The sequence below is a fragment of the Urocampus carinirostris genome, chromosome 6 (assembly GCF_059441175.1).
Source record: "Urocampus carinirostris isolate Australia breed hairy pipefish chromosome 6, RoL_Ucar_1.0, whole genome shotgun sequence".
Classification (NCBI taxonomy): Eukaryota; Metazoa; Chordata; class Actinopteri; order Syngnathiformes; family Syngnathidae; genus Urocampus; species Urocampus carinirostris.
The window spans coordinates 41,550,280-41,572,925 of NC_142354.1; the positions used below are offsets into that span (position 1 = coordinate 41,550,280).

At 40.2% G+C, this 22,646-nt stretch overlaps 1 protein-coding gene across 1 annotated transcript; it reads right to left on the bottom strand.

Annotated features, from left to right (window-relative positions):
- Positions 1-5,905: 5,905 nt before the first annotated feature.
- LOC148364828 (glycerol-3-phosphate dehydrogenase [NAD(+)], cytoplasmic-like) lies at positions 5,906-22,342 on the bottom strand. The gene is made up of 8 exons (XM_088339031.1): positions 22,251-22,342; positions 16,525-16,702; positions 15,268-15,408; positions 15,062-15,200; positions 11,695-11,807; positions 9,904-10,140; positions 9,723-9,829; positions 5,906-7,298 (listed from the first exon to the last, which is right to left on the bottom strand). Exons 1-8 carry the CDS (start codon positions 22,292-22,294, stop codon positions 7,202-7,204), a joined length of 1,056 nt encoding a protein of 351 aa, XP_088195157.1. The 5' UTR covers positions 22,295-22,342; the 3' UTR covers positions 5,906-7,201.
- Positions 22,343-22,646: the final 304 nt, after the last annotated feature.

Below are 22,646 nucleotides of genomic sequence, written 5' to 3' on the forward strand. Positions count from 1 at the left end.
AAGCCTCCTGCATGCAGAGTTAGAATTAGAAACATCGCTAACTACAGTAATCCCTCGGTTATCGCAGTGAATGGGGACCGAGACCACCCGCGAAAACTGAAAATCCGCGAAGTAGCGGCGCCACTTCAAAAATGCTAAAAAAACATATACAGGTATACAGTATACCCCCCTGTATACAGTACACCATATAGAATACAGGTAGAGAGAGAGAGAGAGTGAAATTCATGTTATAAAAAAAACAAACAAACTGTAAAATATGTTTTATGTACACGGAATAGAACTGCGGCAAAACCACTTCGAACCATTCAGTATGATTGTATTAACCTCTCTCAACCACATGCAGCCATCGCAGTTTATTTGGCTTGTTAACACTACCGGTTACATATTGAAAATAAAAACAGTGAAAATGTGATATTTGATGAGTGTTTGTGAAGCGTTTTGGGAAACAACAGTTAAAAAAATGGTCTGTGTTCATTTTAATGAAAGTGAAAGAGCTACCTTCTGACAATAACAACATACTTTAGCTAACGGCATCGAACGGCTTTTACAACAAATACACGAAACCACACACAATTAGCCGTGTTTAGGTAGTACAAACAACCGCTCGCTTTTGGTGTAATAAAGTCAAACTTGAGATGAAATGTGACAGGAGAGAATATACTTATGTCGCGTCGCCGAGTTCCTCCATGATAAACTGAGCGCCACATAAGAAGGGGGTGAGGTGGGAGGAGTTGAAGGAGGGTGAGCGAAGCGGTAACTCAACATGACAAAGCATTGTGTCAGGGCCTCCCCCTCCTCTTCACAATAAGAGTGTCCACACCGTGTCTCCAGTTGACATAAGCTCGCGCTCAATAGCGTCAAGTCAATAAATGCTTTTATTTAAGGTATATTTTTTAGACCTGCGAAGCTCTGAACCTGCAAAAGTGGACCGCGAACTAGCGAGGTTCCACTGTATTTGACTCAGCAACTATGTAAAGAATTTTTAAGGACGAAATTCAATTCTAAACTAGAGAGCAGGGTTATATAACCCTGCATATTTGGAGACTTCTCATGCTCAGGAAGAGGGCCGGGCCTCCAATTTGCCCCCGTGGCCTTTAAAAGTCAGACCACATTGTAACTTTTTTTTATTTGTAATTGCAACATCCTTTGCTGTCTGGTAATCCTGAAAGGGGGATACCACATGTGCGGTCCCTTCTCAAGGTTTCTTCATTTTCCTCATGTTGAGGTTTTTGAGTTTTTCCTTGCCCTCATGTTGGTTCCAGATCAGGGGATGGTGTAATAATAGTCTGAAATAATAGTCTGTGCAATAACCTGTGCAGCCCTTTGAGACTCTTTGTGATTAAGGGCGTCACAAATAAAAATGACTTGACTTGACTTCAGGGTTGGGTAGGGTTACTTTAACTGGATTACTTTCAATTACTTTTGGATTACTCCAATACCAAATATGCTAATAAAAGACAAAAAAGTCGGGCAGTCCCAAAACAAGCCCTTAAGAATCCCACACGCAATTAAGTCAATCTGTGTCAGCCGGTGTCAAGGGGCGGGACCAGCTGGGTGTCATGGCGACCATGCAGGACATGACAGTATTAACAATGCTCAACTGAGTTCAAAAAGCCTTTACATTTTTTTCCCCACCTATCCGCTTTTATCTTTCTTTTAGAAAAGCGGTCCGGGGTGAAACACATTAGTTAGGAGGAATGTGGGGGGTGGAGAGTCAATGCATGCTCGTCTCTGTGTTTTTGGTGTTTTTATTTGTTAGTGTAGCATTAAAATGGTGTAAATTCTGTCACAGGCAGGGTTGGGTAGGGTTACTTTAACTGGATTACTTTCAATGACTTTTGGATTACTCCAATACCAAATATGCTAATAAAAGGCAAAACAAACTAAATATGAATAAAATGACTAAATTTTTTGCAGGCTTGGGGAGTAACGGAATACATGGAACGGCAAAAACGATGTCGGCAAGCTGTTTGGATTTCTTTTCATTTTGTTTCTGTCGCATTTTATGTTCGTTTTGCCGGAGATCAAAGAGATCAAAGCCAGGAGAGAAGGCTTACCACCTGTTGTGAGTCATCATTTGATTCATATTTAGTTTCTTTTGTCTTTTATTAGCATATTTGGTATTGGAGTCATCCAAAAGTAATTGAAAGTAATCCAGTTAAAGTAACCCTACCCAACCCTGCCCAGGACCATCAGGTGGGGCATATCAAATGCATGGGGAGCACAACTATTTATATCACAAAAATGTTTTGCACAACACTAATTCACTTTAAACATAACAGCAACTACAACACAGGTGTCAAACAGGCGGCCCGCGGGCCATGTCAGGCCCGCTAAGGGATTGAATCCAGCCCGCGAGACAACACTCAAAGAAGCACAAGACAAAAACAAGCTGCAAGTTGAAATATGTCAACTTGATATTGCCAAAGCCAGGTGCCGGGAAACAAAGACACTGTACCTGTATTTCTTTCTCTCTCTCTCTCTTCTCCGCCCCTTTTCTCCCACTCTCTGTCTCTGTCTCTTTCACTCCCTGTGTCTCTCTTTTTCTCTTCCTTTGTTGCTCTTGGTCTCTTTCTCTCTCTGTGTCTTTTTAACTTCATTTTTTACTTTTCTCTCTTTTCTCTTTCTCCCTTCGCACTTTCTTTTCTCTCCTTCTGTCTTTCTATTTCTCTTTGGATTTCTTTCTTCCTCTCCCTTTCTTTTCCCCCTTTCTGACGACTTCTCTTTTTTATCTCTTTTGTTTCTCCCTCTCTCTCTTTCTTTGCCCCGCCCTCTCTCTTCTTTTCCCTCATCTTTTTTTTATTTCTTTATCTCTTTTTCTTTCTCTTTAATCTACTAGTCCGGCCCCCGACAGAATGTTTGTTCTATCGGGTGGCCCTCGAGTTAAAATGAGTTTGACACCCCTGACCTACAACATCTTCTCTCAGGCTTCATTATTCAAAGCAATAGACCAGGGGTGGCGAACACGCGGCTCTAGAGCCGCATGCGGCTCTTGGCCAATAAGAATGCGTCTCTTTGCCTCATCATATTTTCTATATACTGTGGCTCTTTGCCTCGTTTCATGTTTAGTTTTTTTTCCCCCTCTTAAAACACACTTGAATCCTTAAGAGTTAATAACAAATAATAAATAATATTTTGAAATTAATTTGGAAGATTTGCTGCTTCGGACACATAAACTGACTGCCAATCATCGGCGTAGGTTACGTCTAATGCCAGTGTAGTGCCTAAATCTGACTCCCCTGCGAAATCCTCCCCCATAATAAACGCATTATATAGACTACGATCGCTTAATTGTTTTAATTCGCTCGCTTTATTGTTTTAATGAACTTGTTATATAGTAAACGATCGATTTTGTCGGAAACGCAGCAGGATACTTCAATTACGTTCACGCGGGAGGGGGGGAGGATTTCGCAGGGGAGTCGGATTTGGGCACTACACTGGGAAATTTATTTAACATTTCATGAGCGTGCAGACTGTTCCCCGCATGGTCAAAACGGCAAAATGCAAAGCGAAACGGAAATATGAAGATGAACACAGGGCATTTCAGGAAGAATGGAAAGATGCTTACTTTTTTGTTGAACGGAATGGCAAATCACTCTGTTTATTGTGCAGTACCGCGATATCCCATTCCAAGACTTCAAATCTTCAGCGTCATTTTAGCGCAGCCCATGCTCATATATCGACATGGAATTTCCCAAAGGTACCAAACTACGCAAGCAAAAATTGAGCACCTTGAAAAGCCAGGTAAAAAGACTCAAGTCTCGAATGTTTCAGCAATTGATTAAGCATGGAGAAACGGTGACACTTGCCTCCTATAAAGTGTTTTGGAACATTGCCCGTGCTAAATAAACCATACCGCGAAGGCGCGTTTTTGAAACAGTGTTTTGTGGATTTCATTGAAACTCTGGCTCCAGATCATAAAAAACGTAAAGATTCCATGACGGATCTACAGCTGTCACGACACACAGTTGAAACCAGAATCTCTCTCATCTCATCTCATCAGCTACATTGCTTATCCTCAGTAGGGTCGCGGGGGTGCTGGAGCCCATCCCAGCAATCATCAGGCAGTGGGCAGGGGACACCCTGGACTGGTTGCCAGCCAATCGCAGGGCACACATGGACAGACCACTCGCTCGCTCATTCGCACCTAGGGACAATTTGGACCGGCCAATTCACCTGAAATGCATGTTTTTGGAATGTGGGAGGAAACCGGAGTGCCCGGAGGAAACCCAGGCAAGCACGGGGAGAACATACAAACTCCACACAGGAAGTCTGGAGCTGGATTTGAACCCACGCAGGAGGTTCCCAAGACTTGAACTGTGCCGCACATGCGCTAACCACTGCGCCGCCGTGCTGCCCTGAAACCAGAATATCAATCATAAATAAAGCACTTGAATCTGATCTACACGAAGACCTTGAAATCAACACAAGAACAATATTTATTGTATTGTAAGCAATGTTCCCTCTAAGCTGCACATGTGCGCAATCGCGAACTGCCCGCACATTCTCAGCGCACAAGAAAATCTATCCAGCGCAATGTTCCCTCTAAGCTGCCTGTGTGCGCAATTGCGCACTACCCAGAGCTTTATTGCGCACAAGAAAATCTAGCCAGCTCACAAAAAGTGAATGAAGTCAAAGTTACAGTGCATGAAGGTAAAAAATACAAGGGTTTCTCTGACGCTGTGTTCTAAATGCGGTATTTTGAAGTCAAGGTGGAAGTAGAACGAAGTTGAGTAAAGTCAGTAGAGTTTTTCGAGAACCGGCTTCTTCGGCTCGGCTCACTAAAAGGAACCGGCTCTTTCGGGTCCTAAACGGCTCTTCAGGTTGTTTTTGCATTTTTCATCCCTATATGACCAAATAGTATGTAAAATTATGCACAAAGTGACCTAAAGGAAGGGGCTATAGAACAAAAGAGAAAAAAAATACCAAAATGTAAAAGTAGTGAAAAGCTGAGAAAAAAGAAACAAAAGGAAGAGAAAAAAGAAGGAACAATTCAGAAAAAAGCCGGAAAAAAGAAAAGAAAGAAACAAAGTAAAAAAGTAAATAGAGAACAAAAAGAAAAAGGTAACAGCCAGGAAAAAATAAACACAATGAGATTTTTTTTAAAGGAATTTAAAAAAAAAATAATCGAAAAAAACCAGGGAAAAAGAAGAAAAAGTTTGTGTTGCATTCAAATAATTTCCATTTATATCAAGTGAATCTTGTTGCCAACATTGTACTTCCACTCAAAAATGTGATTAAGTACAGTTCTGTATCTTACAACCGACTCAATAAGCCCCCCAAAATGTAAATATTATGCGACAAAATATATCAGGAAACAAAAAGAAATGGATATCTTGTGAAAGAATTGTAAGAACAAACGACGTTTGTAGGCCGTACAACCTTTGCAATCGTACATGAGTCAATTCATTCAAAAGAGAAAAATAATTTTGCATTGCCGGAAACTCAGCAAAATGAAACGTGATGTCAAGTTTTGGACATGTATCTTGCCACACTTGGGATTATGGTTGCTCACTGTTGTTTCAAGCGTTGCTCACCGACTTTGTGTGAACGCTCAGACCCAGGGGAAAATTACAGGGAACATTATATTAGACATGGTGCCCACCAATGTTCCACAACAATGTTTCACAACCTTGATATCAATGACAATAAAGACACATCAATTCCGTATGCAATTCAGTATGCATGCAGGCCTATTTTTTGCACATTTGTGGACGAGTAAAAATAAAGATTCAGACCTCTGATTGTAAGGAAGAGGAGCTAACCACTAACGTCCTTGTGCATTCGGTTTCTTAAATGGCAAAGGTGACAGGATATAGTGTGGCAGACCAAAGCCTTGCTTGATCCCAGGTTTGGTTACCGCAATTTTGCAAGCATGTGGAAGTTAAGTCCAGACTCTCATGAATTAAAAGGGAGGTCTTATTTTATTGTAGAATAAATAATGAAATCAAGGACGAGGAACAGTAAGACAATGTTTGTTTTCCTTCCAAAAAATATGAAATGCAGTGGTGATTGTTCTTTAGACCATTTACAAAAACACCGCTCCACATTTTCCATTCAAGAAGAGCATCGGCGTTCACATAAATGTAATAAGAGCGGTTAAACTCAGAGAGTCAGCTAGAAAGAGCTGGCAAGATGCTCCAAACGGTCAGCAAACTCACCATGAGCCCTTGTACCGTATTTTCCGCACTATAAGGCGCACCGGGTTATAGGGCGCACCCCGAAAAAATAGTTTTTGGTCCTATTTTTGACATACATAAGACGCACCGGATTATAAGGCGCTACAATGGTAACGTGGACAAAACAGTCGGATAGTTCAGTCCAACTTATTACCCCCTTAACATTCCCAAAGCTTGCAAAGACGCAAATACATGTCGAGAACACGTGCGGATGCGGTGTCCGTACGATGTCACTCAAATGCATCATTCCATCATTTGGAAGTTTCAAGTCTTGGGATTCAAGAAATGCCAACCATTCCTTAGTTTCTATTTTCTTTTTCGTTCGCAACTTTACTGTGCATATGACAATAAACACTTGGAATTGAGTTTAATTTAAAAATAGACACTCCATTCCATCCATTATCTGCACCGCTTATCACAGAAACATCGAGTTCAGTCTGAAACAAGATACAGGGACAATATAAAACCCGGAGTAGCTCACCGAAGTCGTTGTGTTCATAATAATGTCCAGCCAATGTCCTCTTATATCCGTGAGGGTAGTAAATCCAGAAGAATAAAATATTTACAAATAAAGAATAGAAAAAAATGCTTTCTGTATGCCGTCAGCCACGTGCTATACGCATTCATCTTTTTCGGCCAATTGCAGGCTTTGTTTTGCCGTTTAAGCCAATGCCAGCCTGTAAATGATAAAAAGGATCCTCCCCTTGACCTCCGAATAACTTTAGCCAATAGTGATCCATTCAAATGATGATTGACACATTGGTTAGCCAATGAAACGCCGGTAAATAAATCCCAGCATACACCGCGGGGGAAAATCTAGTCGGCGGCGGCAAGTTTGTTGCAAGACTTTGCGAATTAAGTTTGTTCCATAAATAAGGCGCACTGGATTATAAGGCGCATGGTCAGCTTTTGAAAAAAAATAAAGGCTTTTAGGTGCGCCTTACAGTGCAGAAAATACGGTAGTTTACACGCTGAAGACAGCTTTTTTTTAATTTCAAAGTCTTAATCTGTTGGCTCGACCTTCACATGTGCTCGGGGTGATTCTGCAAACAGCTGACAAACTCCGCCACCGGATGGCCGTCGAAGCAGATCTGGTGGACGGCGGTGAAAAGTGGGAACCTGCGTAAAGTGAATAGGGAGAATCATGAAAATGAAAAATCCTAGGCCCTCTACAACAGTGTTCGGCAACCACTGGACCTCTGACTGGTACCAGGCAGTGAATTGCTTTGTAATGTCTACATCTTACATGCTGAATTATAACTATAACCTTATCTTCCTTATTTTTATAACCTTATCTTCTCTGTTCCTTTATCTTCTTGGTTTCTTTTATCCTCACTGTGAATATATGACCCTGGAGTGCCATGCCCAATTTCGTTGTCACAATGTTAACCCATTTTGTAACAATGACAATAAAGGTACCGTATTTTCCGCACTATAAGGCGCACCTAAAAGTCTTAATTTTTTTCAAAAGCTGACCATGCGCCTTATAATACAGTGCGCCTTATATATGGCTCAATATTGAGTCGCAAGGTCTCGCAACTTACGCAACAGCCGCCGACTTGATTTTCCCCCGAACGTGGAGTAGTCCGCGTTGTATGCTGGGATTCATATACCGGCGTTTCATTGGCTAACCAATGTGTCAATCGATCGCTATTGGCTGAAGTTATTCGGAGCCTTGGATAGGCTAGAGGGCCAAAACAAATCCTGCAATTGGCCGAAAAAGATGTGTCAATCATCCGTTAAATCGATCACTATTGGCTGAAGTTATTCGGAGCCTCGGATAGGCGAGAGGGCCAAAACAAACCCTGCAATTGGCCGAAAAAGATGACTCTGAATAGCAAGCTTGCTAAAGTACGCCATAAAGAAACATGTTTCATTAGTCTGTATTTGTAAATATTTTACTCTCCTGGATTTACTTCACTCACGGTTGTAAGAAGACCATGGTCGCGTATCATTATTAAACGTGAGAACTTAGGTGAGCTATGCGGTTTTATATTTTCCCGGTATCTTGTTTTAGAACGATCTTGATGTTGCTGTGATGAGTTGAGTGAATTCAACTCAATTCCAAGTGTTTATTGTCATATGCACAGTAAAGTTGCGAGCGAAAAAGAAAATAGAAACTAAGGAATGGTTGGCATTTCTTGAATCCCAAGACTTTAACCTTCCGAATGATATTTGAAACGATGCATTTGAGTGACATCGTACGGACACCGCTTCCGCACGTGTCTACGACAAGTATTTGCTTCTTTGCAAGCTTTGGGAATGTTAAGGGGGTAATCAGTTGGACTGAATCATCTGACTGTTTTGTCCACGTTCCCATTGTAGCGCCTTCTAATCCGGTGCGCCTTATCTATGGAAGATATAGGACCAAAAACTATTTTTTGGGGGTGCGCCATATAACCCTGTGCGCCCTGTAGTGCGGAAAATACGGTATAAGATATTGTAGTGTATAATACAAGGTAATTATATAGAATAGTTGAAAAAGAAAGAATACGTAAATAACAAGACAATAGGTCGGAGAAACGCTGTCGGCATAATAAAACTATACATAATAACCTAAATCAACTCCCGTTGAACATACGGATAGCAGAAGGGTAAAAACTCTCTTTAAGACATGAAGTCGGCGACCTGACGGCAGGTAATCAAAGTACCTGCGAGCAGGGTGACTGGGATGGTCTTTCATTTTTAGTGTCCGTTTTCTAGTTCGATCGATGTATATATTTTGCAGGGACGGGAGGCCAGTACCTATTATTTCCTCTGCCGTCCTCACTACTGATTCCATCTTCGACAATTCTTTCTGATTGACGCGACCAAACCAAACTGTGATTGACCTAGTTAAAACGGATTCAATGATAGCACGGTAAAAATGTAGGAGAATGGATTGACGAACTCCGAATGATTTGAGTTGACGAAGGAAGTAGAGCCTTTGTCTGGCTGACTTTAGAATATCAGTAGCATTGACAGTCCATGTGAGGTCAGCTGACAAGTAAGTACCCAGAAACTTGAATGAATGGACCAGTTCCACCTCACTACTATTAATTGACAGTGGCACATGCGGGGGAGGCTTAGTATGGAAACCTATTATCATCTCCTTAGTTTTACCTACATTCAATAACAGATTACTCTCATGACACCAGGTGGAAAGTGAATCAATTTCTGCTAGGTATTCAGTTTCATCTCCATTTGAAATAAAGCCTGTAACCGTGGTGTCGTCTGCATATTTAGCAAATAGTGAATGGTCAGAATTGGGTTGACAATCATGTGTGAATAGGGAAAACAAAGTTGGAGACAATGAACAGCCCTGAGGCGTACCAGCGTTGAGGACAATAGAACATGAATCTTTCTCACCAATGCGAACGGACTGTTCTCTATTGAGAAGGAAATCTAAAATCCAATTTGATAGTAAAACGGGAAAATTGATGTCATGAAGAAGTTTAAAATGCAGTTTAGAAAGAACGATGGTGTTGAAAGCTGAACTAAAATCAAGTTTGAAACGCCTGCCCCACACTAAAATTATAAACATTAAAAGATTGTAGGACTCACTTCTCCAACATGTTTTTCTGCTTCAAGATTTGATGGACCTCGGTGGCGGTGGCCGGACCTTGAAGCTTCTGTCCGTTCAGTAGTTCCTTCTCCAACTGTTCGATGGTCTGAAAACAAATACGAAACACTTCCAGACCGACCGAATTTCAAATAAAGAGGACAAACATCCTGCTCCCCCTACTTTTCCCGTTTTCGCAAACATCTCCCCGATTTTGCGGTTACGACCGCCGTAGCAGGTGGTGATGAGGTCGGCCACGCCGCAGCTCTCCAAAAAGGTGGAGGCTGAGACGGGCCCGTCGGTGCAGAAAACCTTGGCGAAGGCGATCATCTCCATCAGGCCCAAACGGATAACAGCTGCTTTGGTGTTGTCGCCAAAACCAAGACCGTCGCAGAAGCCTGCTCCCACCGCCACAATGTTCTGCAGAAACACGGTTAAGAACAGTGTTCCCTCTAAGCTGCACAAAAATCAGGGCTCAAAATTACTAATTAAGAAGCGACTTAAGTCAAAGTTACAGTGCATGAAGGTAAAAATACACGGGTTCCCCCGACGTTGTGTCCTAAATGCGGTATTTAGAAGTCAATGTCGAACGAAGTTGAAAAGTAAAGTCAGTAGAGTTTTTCGAGAATCGGCTTCTTCGGCTCGGCTCACTAAAAGGAACCGGCTCTTTCGGGTCCTAAACGGCTCTTCGGGTTGTTTTTGCTTCTTTAATCTCAACATGACCAGATATTATGTAAAATGATGCACAAAATGACTTAAAGGAAGGGGGGAATAGAACAAAAAAGAAAAAAAATACCAAAATGAAAAAGTAGTGAAAAGCTGAGAAAAAAAGAAACAAAAGGAAGAGAAAAAAAGAAGGAAAGATTTAGAAAAAAAAACAGAAAAAAAGAAAAGAAAGAAATGTAGGAAAAAAGTAAATAGAGAACAAAAAGAAAAAAGTAACAGCTCGGAAAAAATAAACAAAATGAGATTTGTTTTAAGGAATTTTAAAAAAAGTAGAAAAAATACACGGAAAAAAGAAGAAAAAGTTTATGTTGCATTCAAATAATTTCCAATTATATCAAGTGAATTTTGTTGCCAACATTGTACTTCCACTAAAAATGCGATTAAGTACAGTTCTGTATCTTACAGCCGACTCAGTAAGCCCCCAAAAATGTTAATATTATGCGACAAAATATATCAGGAAATAAAAAGAAATGGAAATCTTGTGAAAGAATTGTAAGAACAAACAACGTTTGTAAGCCGTACAACCTCTGCAATAGTACATCAGTCAATTCATTCAAAAGAGAAAAATAATTTTGCATTTTCCAACTAACTTGCAGCCGCCGACTAGATTTTCCCCCGAACGCCAAGTAGTCCGCAGTGTATGCTGGGATTTATTTACTGGCGTTTCATTGGCTAACCAATGTGTCAATCATCATTTGAATGGATCACTATTGGCTAAAGTTATTCGGAGGTCAAGGGGCGGATCATTTTTATCATTTACAGGCTCGCATAGGCTAAAGGGGCAAAACAAAGCCTGCAATTGGCCGAAAAAGATGAATGTGAATTGCAAGTTGGGTTGACGGCATAGAGAAAACAGTATTTTACTTTTCTGTACTGTATTTGTAAATATTTTACTCTCCTGGATTTACTACACTCACGGATATAAGAGGACTGCACATTATTATGAACACAACGACTTCGGTGAGCTACTCCGGGTTTTATATTATCCCTGTATCTTGTTTCAGACTGAACTCGATGTTTCTGTGATAAGCGGTGCAGATAATGGATGGAATGGAGTGTCTATTTTTAAATTCAACTCAATTCCAAGTGTTTATTGTCATATGCACAGTAAAGTTGCGAGCGAAAAAGAAAATTGAAACTAAGGAATGGTTGGCATTTCTTGAATCCCAAGACTTTAACCTTCCGGCCTCAAGCCATGGGGTGTAATTAGCCCGTGGGCCGCCTGTTTTAGACCTTTTTCAGACAAACCTTTAGCGCTCCACAGATTTCTACGACGTCACACTCTTTGACGACGGTCACACGGAAGTTGGGGGTCTGCATCAGTTCCTTCAGGATGGGACCGTGAGCTACGTCCTTGCACCCTACGGACCCAAAACAAAATCAAAATGAATGCCTTATTTCAACTTAAAATAAAAACTAATCGTACAGAGGTACGTTTTTTTTTTTCATTTTAGAACACAGGTGTCAGACAGGCGGCCCGCGGGCCAAATCAGGCCCGCTAAGGGATTGAATCCGGCCCGCGAGATAACGCTCAGAGAAGCGCAAGAGAAAAACAAGCTGCAGGTAGAAATATGTCAACTTGATGTTGCCAAAGCCAGGTTCCTCTCACAAAGACACAGTACTTGTATTTATTTCTCTCTCTCCCTCTCTTTTCCACCCCTTTTCTCCCACTCTCTTTGTCTCTCTTTTTCTCTTCCTTTGTTGCTCTTTGTCTCTTTCTCTCTCTCTGTGTCTTTTTTAACTTATTTTGCTCTAACTTCCTTTTTTCCCTTTCTCTCTTTTCTCTTTCTTCCTACCCTTTGCGCTTTCTTTTCTCTTTTTTCTCCTTCTGTCTTTCTATTTCTCTTTGGATTTCTTTCTTCCTCTCCCTTTCTTTTTCCCCTCTCTCACGACTTTTTATTTCTTTTGTTTCTCACGCTCTCTCCCTCTCTCTCTCTTTTTCTTTCTTTGTCCTACCTTCTCCCCTTTTCCCTCCTTCTTTCTCTTATTTCTTTATTCCTCTTTTTCTTTCTCTTTAATCTACTAGTCCGGCCCCCGACAGAATGTTTGTTCTATCATGTGGCCCCCAAGTTAAGAGACAAAGAGCAACAAAGGAAGAGAAAAAGATAGACACAGAGAGTGAAGACAGAGACAGAGAGTGGGAGTAAAGGGGTGAGAGAGAGAGAGAGAGAAACAAAAGAGATAAAAAGAGAAGCCGTGAGAGAGGGGGAAAGGAAGGGAGAGGAAGAAAGAAATCCAAACAGAAATAGAAAGACAGAAGGAGATAAAAAAGAAAAGAAAGCGTGAAGGGTATGAAGACAGAAAGAGAAAAGAGAGAAAAGAGAAAAGAAAGCACGAAGGGTATGAAGACAGAAAGAGAAAAGAGAGAAAAGGAAAAAAGGAAGTTAGAGCAAAAGAGGTTAAAAGACACAGAGAGTGAAGACAGAGACAGAGAGAGAGAGAAAAGGGGTGGAGAGAGAGAGACAGAGAGACAGAGAAAAGGGGTGGAGACAGAGAGACAGAGAGAGAGAGAAAAGGGGTGAAGACAGAGAGACAGAGACAGAGAGAGAGAGAGAGAGAAAAGGGGTGGAGACAGAGAGAGCGAGAGAAAAGGGGTGGAGAGAGAGAAAGAGAGAGAGAGAAATAAATTCAAGTACAGTGTCTTTGTTCGAGGCACCTGGCTTTGGCAACATCAAGTGGACATATTTCAACCTGCAGCTCGTTTTTCTCTTGCGCTTCTCTGAGTGTTGTCTCGCGGGCCGGATTCAATCCCTTAGCGGGCCTGATCCGGCCCGCGGGCCGCCTGTGCTCTGGATTCTGTTTTTAATATTGGAGAAATGCAAGGGAGATTTCATAGGATACTAGTTCCTTATTTTGACTATTGCGCTCTGTTTATCGCTGTTTTGACATGATGGTCAGTATCGGCCTAGCTGTATTTTGATTTTATTGTATGCGGGGAATGGAATTTTTTGTTTCTCCACACAAGTTCAAAATCCATTGATATCTCCTCTCCTTTTTTCAGGGTCTACTAAAGTTTAAAGTTAATATTCTTCAAAAGGCCAAGTCATGTTTATTTGTGAGGCCCTTAATCACAAAGAGTCTCAAAGGGCTGCATAGACCACAGGCTAATGCAAACCACAGACTATTATGACACCATCCCCTGATCTGGAACCTACATGAGGGCAAGGAAAAACTCAAAAACCTCAACATGAGGAAAATGAGTTTGATATGAATATTGAATTTGCCTCATCCAATTAATTAGTCAATCGATTACTGATAAAATAGTTGACCACCTAAATATGCTACAGGTGATTGGTCCTCACCAATGTTCCCTCTAAGCTGTTAATCTAGCCAGCTCACAAAAACAAGGGCTCGAAATTGCTAATTATGAAGCGAATGAAGACAAAGTTACAGTGCATGGAGGTAAAAATACAAGGGTTCCCCGGACGTTGTGTCCTAAATGCGGTATTTTGAAGTCAAGGTCGAAGTAGAACGAAGTTGAGTAAAGTCAGTAGAGTTTTTCGAGAACCGGCTTCTTCGGTTCGGCTCACTAAAAGGAACCGGCTCTTTCGGGTCCTAAACGGCTCTTCAGATTGTTTTTGCTTCTTTCATCCCTATATGACCAAATATTATGTAAAATTATGCAAAGAAATGACTTAAAGGAGGGGGGGATAGAGCAAAGAAGACAAAAAAATACCAAAATGAAAAAATAGTGAAAAGCTGAGAAAAAAAAGAAACAAAAGGAAGAGAAAAAAGGAGGAAAAATTCAGAAATAAGCCAGAAAAAAAGAAAAGAAAGAAACAAAAGAAAAAGTAAATGGAGAACAAAAAGAAAAAAAGTAAAAGCTCGGAAAAAATAAACACAATGAGATTTTTTTAAAGGAATTAAAAAAAAAAAAGAAAAAAACAGGGAAATAGAAGAAAAAGTTTGTGTTGCATTCAAATAATTTCCAATTATACCAAGTCAATCTTGTTGCCAACATTGTACTTCCACTAAAAAATGTGATTAATTATGGTTCTGTATCTCACAAATGACTAAATAAGCCCCCAAAAATGTTAAAATTATGCGACAAAATATGTCAGGAAATAAAAAGAAATGGATATTTTGTGAAAGAATTGTTGTAAAAACGTTTGTAGGCCGTACAACCTTTGCAATAATACACTGGTGTCACGAGGGGACCGGACCAGAACGGAGGCTGGAGGCAGAACTCATGTGACTTGACGATCAAAACTTTTATTTAGCAAAATAAAAGTTGTCCAAAACTCAGGGACAAAACAGAACAAAAACAGGCGTTTACTCAAAACGTGAAAACACAGGTTTCCTCCGAATCAAACAAAACAGGACAGAGCAAAACAGAACGGGAAATGCAGACGGAAAATGCAATGAGCCAGCACCCGCAAAACCCAAACCCCACCTTAAGAAGCAAACGCGCAAATTAGGCGATCTGCTTCAGCTGTTGCCCTGGAGGCGGGGCCAGCCGGTTGCCACGGCGACCATGCTGGACACGACAACTCGTCAATTCATTCAAAAATGAAAACATTTTTTTGCATTGCCGGAAACTCCGCAAAATGTACCGTGATAAAGGATTTTGTACTACACCACTTGGATCAAAGTTCAAAATTTACCGCCAACATACCTATGGTTGTCTCGCAAAACTTGTCCTCTGCCACCTCGCTGGCAATGTTGGCGCCCATCAGGACAGACATGCCGATGTCCAGCTTCCCTCGGATTACCTCGGAGATTAATTTCAGGCCCTCCGGCCCGGCGTCGACGCCCTAGAGAAATGCAGAGTCGGCGCTCAAAAGTCCGGCGTGAAGTCGACTCCCGAACGCGTCACGCCACCTTAATGAGGGACACGCCGTGAGCGTCCTTTTTGATGTGTCCCTTGATGGTGTCGCACACTCGGACGATGAACTGATGCGGGACCACAAACAAGAGGAGGTCGGCCCCCTTGACCGACTCTACCATGTCCGGAACCGCCACCTGAGCACCATGACTACATGTGAGGTTAGTTCTGATGTAATCAGGGTTGGGTAGGGTTACTTTAACTGGATTACTTTCAATTACTTTGGATTACTCTTTTATTAGCATATTTGGTATTGGAGTCAACCAAAAGTAATTGAAAGTAATCCAGTTAAAGTAACCCTACCCAACCCTGATTATATCATATTGTAACAGGTTTGGGTAGGGTTACTTTAACTGGATTACTTTCAATTACTTTGGATTACTCTTTTATTAGCATATTTGGTATTGGAGTCATATTGTAACAGGTTTTCTTTTATTAGCATATTTGGTATTGGAGTGATCCAAAAGTAATTGAAAGTAATCCAGTTAAAGTAACCCTACCCAACCCTGATTATATCATATTCCAACAGGTTTGGGTAGGGTTACTTTAACTGGATTACTTTCAATTACTTTGGATTACTCTTTTATTAGCATGTTTGTTATTGGAGTAATCCAAAAGTCATTGAAAGTAATCCAGTTAAAGTAACCCTACTCAACCCTGATTATATCATATTCTAACAGGTTTGGGTAGGGTTACTTTAACTGGATTACTTTCAATTACTTTGGATTACTCTTTTATTAGCATATTTGGTATTGGAGTCATATTGTAACAGGTTTGGGTAGGGTTACTTTAACTGGATTACGTTGAATTACTTTGGATTACTCTTTTATTAGCATATTTGGTATTGGAGTCAACCAAAAGTAATTGAAAGTAATCCAGTTAAAGTAACCCTACCCAACCCTGATTATATCATATTGTAACAGGTTTGGGTAGGGTTACTTTAACTGGATTACTTTCAATTACTTTGGATTACTCTTTTATTAGCATATTTGGTATTGGAGTAATCCAAAAGTCATTGAAAGTAATCCAGTTAAAGTAACCCTACCCAACCCTGATTATATCATATTCTAACAGGTTTGGGTAGGGTTACTTTAACTGGATTACTTTCAATTACTTTGGATTACTCTTTTATTAGCATATTTGGTATTGGAGTAATCCAAAAGTCATTGAAAGTAATCCAGTTAAAGTAACCCTAGCCAACCCTGGATGTAAAGTACACAAAGTAAAAGAGAGGATTTCTATTTGTGGCCTACCACATTTGGGGGTAGCTTGTGTCCAGGCAGGTACTTGACATTTTCATGTTCCGAATTTATGATTTCGGTGAGTTTGCGTCCATCCACCATTTCCTCAAACACCCACATGTTGACCATGCTGTCAAACATGGGGTTGGCGGCCGCATTGGCGCCCACGATTTTGGCGATGGCGGACCCCCTGAGGATGCACGAAGGGGACGATTTCATTCAGAAATATGAATGGAGGAAAAATATGCAATGCACACAATGAAGTGTTTTATGGTAGGCAATTTATAAGTTTAAAGTTAAGGTGACACCCTAAAGCAGGGGTGTCAAACATGCGGTTCGGGGGCCAGATCAGTCCCGCTAAGGGATTGAATCAGGCCCGCAGGACAACGCTCAAAGAAGCGCAAGAGAAAAACGAGCAGCAGGTTTAAATATGTCCACTTGATGTTGGCAAAGCCAGGTGCCTTGAACAAAGACACTGTACATGTATTTTTTTCTCTCCCTCTCTCTTCCTCCCTTTTTCTCTCACTCTCTGTGTCTCTCTCTCTTTCCTTGTTTCTCTTTATCTCTTTCTCTCTCTGTGTCTTTTTACCTTCTTTTGCCCTCTCTTCCATTTTTCCTTTTCTCTCTTTTGCTCTCTCCTGCTTTCCCCTTCTCTTCTTCTCCCATTATATCTTTCTCTCAGTCTATTTCTCTTTGGATATGATTTTTTCTCTCTCTTTTTTCCCCCTCTCTCATTATTTGTCTTTATATCTTTTTTGTTTCTCAGATTCTCTCTCCCTCTCTCTTCTCTCTCTCTCTCTCTTTCTCCCTTTCTCGATAAAACCTCTGTCGAGGTGTGCAAGCTGCTGTTTATTAATAGCAGCGGGCAGGAGATTTAGCGCTATGCTAATGTTAGCATCCGGTAGAACGTTTTTCTTTAATTCCAGGTTCTTGGTTTCAAAATGGATTCCAGACAGCAATCAATACTGGTATCTACTACCAATGAAGGTACTCATACCTCAGAAAACGGCTGGTACTGTCACTGATACAAGGTATCGGTGCTCGTTCATCCTTATTATGATTTATTTGTTAAAAATGTAAATACACAATAATTTACTTGCTGGTTTGGCCTAGGTCTGGTCAAATGGGCGAAATGTAGACACATTTTCAAAGTTTAAAACAGTGAAAAATTAAATTCAGATTCAAATATACTTTATTGTCATTCTTGTACACGTGTATACAGAACCAAATGTCGATACATCTGACCCGCACAGTTTCCTTGAATGTACAGATATAAATAAAATGTTGTATTGAGTTGGAGTATTGAAGTACTAATAATATACTAAATAATTATAGCTATGTATAGTATTATACATTAGTGCAAAGAGTGCAAGAGGAGCAGCTCACCAGATGTGCAAAATGGGCACTCAGGTAAACAAATCACTATACAATAGCAATAACACTGGAGTACGATTAAATTAGATAAAAACGTACTTTTCCCATGTCAATACATTTTTAATTGTTTTTAAATTAAAAACACACATGTGGGATGATCATTTAGGGATTTTTTGGGGGGAGGGGATTATTTTACACTACCAGTATGTGACTGGTAAAGTTTAATTGTAATTCTGTTTTTTTTATTATGAAACAAAATGAGAATCACCAACCAATATTTACTATTGAAAAAATGCTTTTTGGTTATTTTTTTTTTAAATCAAAATGTATCCTAATTTATCATAGTATTCTGTAATAATAACAATTGTTAGAAAAATGTACTCGCACTTTTTGGAGCTTTGCTTTAACGTAACAGTGTGTAATATTTAAGACCTTCATTAAAAAAAAGTATATAGATTCAAGCAGAAATACATGAACTATGAATGCAGCTTTGTACCTGAACCAACTTACTATGCAATACAAACTCAAGTGTGAGCTGTTAAAATATGATTTCGCCTTTTGGAGAGGTTGCAGTTTTATGGATATTGAGTGTATTGTAGAATTGTGAGTATTGAATATCACAAGTTTTTATGATCTATTCTCTGGATTGGGGAGAAAAACAAAACCATGTACGACGAAAAACAAAAAAAAACTCTTTAGTACATTTACAGTATGTTTTGGTCCCTTCTCGAGATTTTTTCATTTACCTCATGTTGAAGTTTTGAGTTTTTCCTTGCCCCCATGTTGGTTTTAGATCAGGGGATGGTGTCATAATAGTCGTTAGTTTGCAACAATCTGGTCTGTGCAGCCTTTTGAGACTCCTTGTGATTAAGTGCTACACAAAAAAACCTGACTTGACATAAACGTGAATTTCATTAAATATGTAGGTTTAGAATTTTGCATTTATTTTACATCAAATGAGCCTCACTTGGAGAAGGCTGACATAAGGAAAAGGAGAGAGGGCAGGACAAAGAAAGAAAAAGAGAGAGAGAGAGAGAGAGCGTGAGAAACAAAAGAGATAAAAAGTTGTGAGAGAGAGGGAAAAGAAAGGGAGAGGAAGAAAGAAATCCAAAGAGAAATAGAAAGACGGAAAAAGGAAAAGAAAGCACGAAGGGTAGCAAGAGAGAAAGAGAAAAGTAAAAAAGGAAGTTGGAGCACAAGAAGATAAAAAGACACAGATAGAGAAAGAAACAAAGAGCAACAAAGGAAGAGAAAAAGAGAGACACCAAGAGTGAAAGAGACAGAAAGTTTGGGAAAAGGTGTGGAAAAGAGGGAGAGAGACAGAGAGAGAGACAGAAAGAAATACAAGTACAGTGTCTTTGTTCGAGGCACCTGGCTTTGGCAACATCAAGTTGACATATTTCAACCTGCCGCTTGTTTTTCTCTCGCACTTCTCTGAGTGTTGTCTGGCGGGCCGGATTCAATCCCTTAGCGGGCCTGATCCGGCCCGCAGGCCGCCTGTTTGACACCTGCGCTCCAAACAGTGTATTTATTATTATTCAGCCATTATCAACCATCAACATGTGCTCCACATTTCCCAATAGCGGCCTTGCAGCCATGTAAGGCGCTAACCTGCTTATTGGGGGTATTAGGGGTTCAGTGTCTTACCCAAGGATACTTCGACATGTCACACGGAGGAGCCGGGATTCGAACTGGGATCCCTTGATCCCAAGACGAGCGCTCTACCTCCTGAGCTACTGCCGCCCCCAGTGTATTACCAACAATAATTTAATGCAGAAAATGAATTAATAATCTGAATAAGAAAATTTATTATTCTACTTAATTCTATTTGCATGTATTTTTTCCTTCTACAGTGAACGTCCAAGCGACTTCATTTTTGAACTTTTTTTTATAATAAACCTCATTCATGTCGAGCAACTCCGGATTTCACAACAAAATTTTAACTAACAATATATATGATATATGGAAACACATGTACAATATAACATGTTAAACTACATAAATAAACACGTTTGAAAAAAGAATATGGTGTTGTAGTGGGTTTTACATAATTCACCCACGGAACCATTGTTTAGTTAGAGAGTTCCTAGGGGGACTCTTAATTCGGCCGGCTCGAGCCACTCTCGTGTTTTGTTTTGTTATTGCAAGTTTAAATGTCATTAAAGCAGCTTTCGTTGGCACCTTTGTTTGACACTCCGCCTACGACTCCCGTCTCTGCTCGCTACAATGTAAGGTTATTTTGTACTTTGTAAGGGAAAATACGTCAGTTTGTAAGGGCATGGAGCCCTGGAGTGAAAAGTTCGCTGGGCCTTGTGGGTGGGTCCTTTATATTGTGGCAGCAAGTATGTTTACATATGGACACAGACTTCCAGTCTGATTCTGAACAAGTTGCTGAGTCACACTGACATCATACATTTACGTCCTTTCACGAATAATAGTCCCCAAACTTCAGAACATGCTTTAAAAAAAGAGGACCTCACATATTATTTGTGTGAAGAATCATCTTGAAATGGTACGTTTGTCTCATCTCATCTCATCAGCTACACCGCTTATCCTCAGTAGGGTCACGGGGGTGCCGGAGCCCATCCCAGCAATCATCGGGCAGTGGGCAGGGGACACCCTGAACTGGTTGCCAGCCAATCGCAGGGCACACGGGGACAGACAACTCGCTCGCTCATTCACACCTAGGGACAATTTGGACAGGCCAATTCACCTGAAATGCATGTTTTTGGAATGTGTCGTATGCTTTTTCTTAGTGCTTATACCCAATGTTCCCTCTAAGCTGCATGTGTGCGCAATTGCACACTGCCCAGAGCTTTTCTCTCCACAAGAAAATCTAGCCAGCTCACAAAAATCAGGGCTCGAAATTGCTAAATAAGAAGCGAAAAGAAGTCAAAGTTACAGTGCATAAAGGTAAAAATACACGGGTTTCCCTGACGTTGTGTCCTAAATGCGGTATTTGGAAGTCAAGGTCGAAGTAGAACAAAGTTGAGTAAAGTCAGTAGTTTTTCGAGAACCGGCTTCTTTGGCTCGGCTCACTAAAAGGAACCGGCTCTTTCGGGTCCTAAACGGCTCTTCAGATTGTTTTTGCTTTTTTCATGCCTATATGTCCAAATATTATGTAAAATTATGGACAAAATGACTTAAAGGAAGGCGGGAAAATAGAGCAAAAAAGAAAAGAGTACGAAAATGAAAAAGTAGTGAAAAGCTGAGGAAAAAATAAGAGAAAAAAAATACAGCAAAAATTCTGAAAAAAAAGAAAAAAAACAAATAAAGGAAAAAAGGTAAATAGAGAACAAAAAAGCAAGAAAAAAGGAACAGCTAGGAAACTAGGACTTAAAGGAAGGGGGGATAGAACAAAAAAGAAAAAAATACCAAAATGAAAAAGTCGTGAAAAGCTGAGAAAAAAAAAAGAAACAGAAGGAAGAGGAAAAAAAGAAGGAAAAATTCTGAAAAAAGCCAGAAAAAAAGAAAAGAAAGAAACAAAGGAAAAGTAAATAGAGAACAATAAGAAAAAAGTAACCGCTAGGAAAAAAGAAACACAATGAGATTTTTTTAAAGGAATTTAAAAAAAAGAGGAAAAAAACAGGAAAAAAGAAAATTTTTGTGTTGCATTCAAATAATTACCAATTAAAGTCAATCTTGTTGCCAACATTGTACTTCCACTAAAAAATGTGATTAAGTACAGTTCTGTATCTTGCAGCGGACTAAATAAACCCCCAAAAATGTTAATAATATGCGACAAAACATATCAGGAAAAAAAAAATGGATATCTTGTGAAAGAATTGTTGTAAAAACAAACGACGTTTGTAGGCCGTACAACCTTTGAAATAATACATGAGTCAATTCATTCAAAAATGAAAACAAATTTTGAATTGCCGGAAACTCAGCAAAATATAACGTGATCTCAAGTTTTGAACACGTTTGATAATAACTTAGTTGCCACACTTGGGATTGCCGTTCCTCACTGTTGTTTCCAGCATTGCTCACCGACTTTGTGTGAACGCTCAGACCAGTGGAAAATTACCGGGAACATTGCTTATAACTGCATTATATTTCCTATTTGACTTTAAATAAACCTGAATGAAGCCCCACACTACCTAACCCCTATCTTAATTTTGCCAAGTGAGAAAAAAGCAATATGCCACTCGTCAAACATGATTTTGTAACTTAAGACATCACTGGCTTCACTTTGAAATGTCAAAGGAGCCCAAGGAACAGCACAAGACAAAAATAACCCGCACGGCCGTCTTATTCCTAAAAATATCAAGCACAGCAATAACTAAAACTCGAAAATAAAGTTGGGTTATTTTAGCAGTAACTCAAAAGCAACTTTATCCAATAGAAGTTGTCAACTAAATTACCAGTTTCCGGAGCCCACCACGCAAACTTTCTTGGGAGCTGCCATCGTTGGGATTTCCAGGACAGACGAACGAAGCGCGTCGCCGCTATTTATAGCGGGAACGAGCATTGTGCACGCGCGCGTTCTCACCAACAGTCACGCCCCCTTCTTTTCCAGGCGAACTGGAAAGCCAGGCTGACGTCACAGTCGAAGCTGGAGGCGAAGCAATACAGTGGGACCTCGCTACTTCGCGGTTCCACGTTCGCGGGTTCAGAGCTTTGCGGGTCTAAAAAAAATAATAATAAAATTTAAAAAAAATATATATAAAAAAAAAAGAATAAGCATTTTTGAAGGGGAGTCGCTACTTTGCAGATTTTCACTTTTCACGGGTGGTTTTGGTCCCCATTAACTGGGTCTA

What these genes read in the sequence shown, in the direction of transcription:
- LOC148364828 (XM_088339031.1), bottom strand. Translation starts at nt 22,294, where the DNA reads ATGGCAGCTCCCAAGAAAGTTTGCGTGGTGGGCTCCGGAAACTG. An exon ending in GTGGTGGGCTCCGGAAACTG is followed by an intron (nt 16,703 to 22,250) that starts GTAATTTAGTTG and finishes GTGCATCCTCAG; the next exon opens with GGGGTCCGCCATCGCCAAAA. An exon ending in AAATCTGTGGAGCGCTAAAG is followed by an intron (nt 10,141 to 11,694) that starts GTTTGTCTGAAA and finishes GTGTTTCTGCAG; the next exon opens with AACATTGTGGCGGTGGGAGC.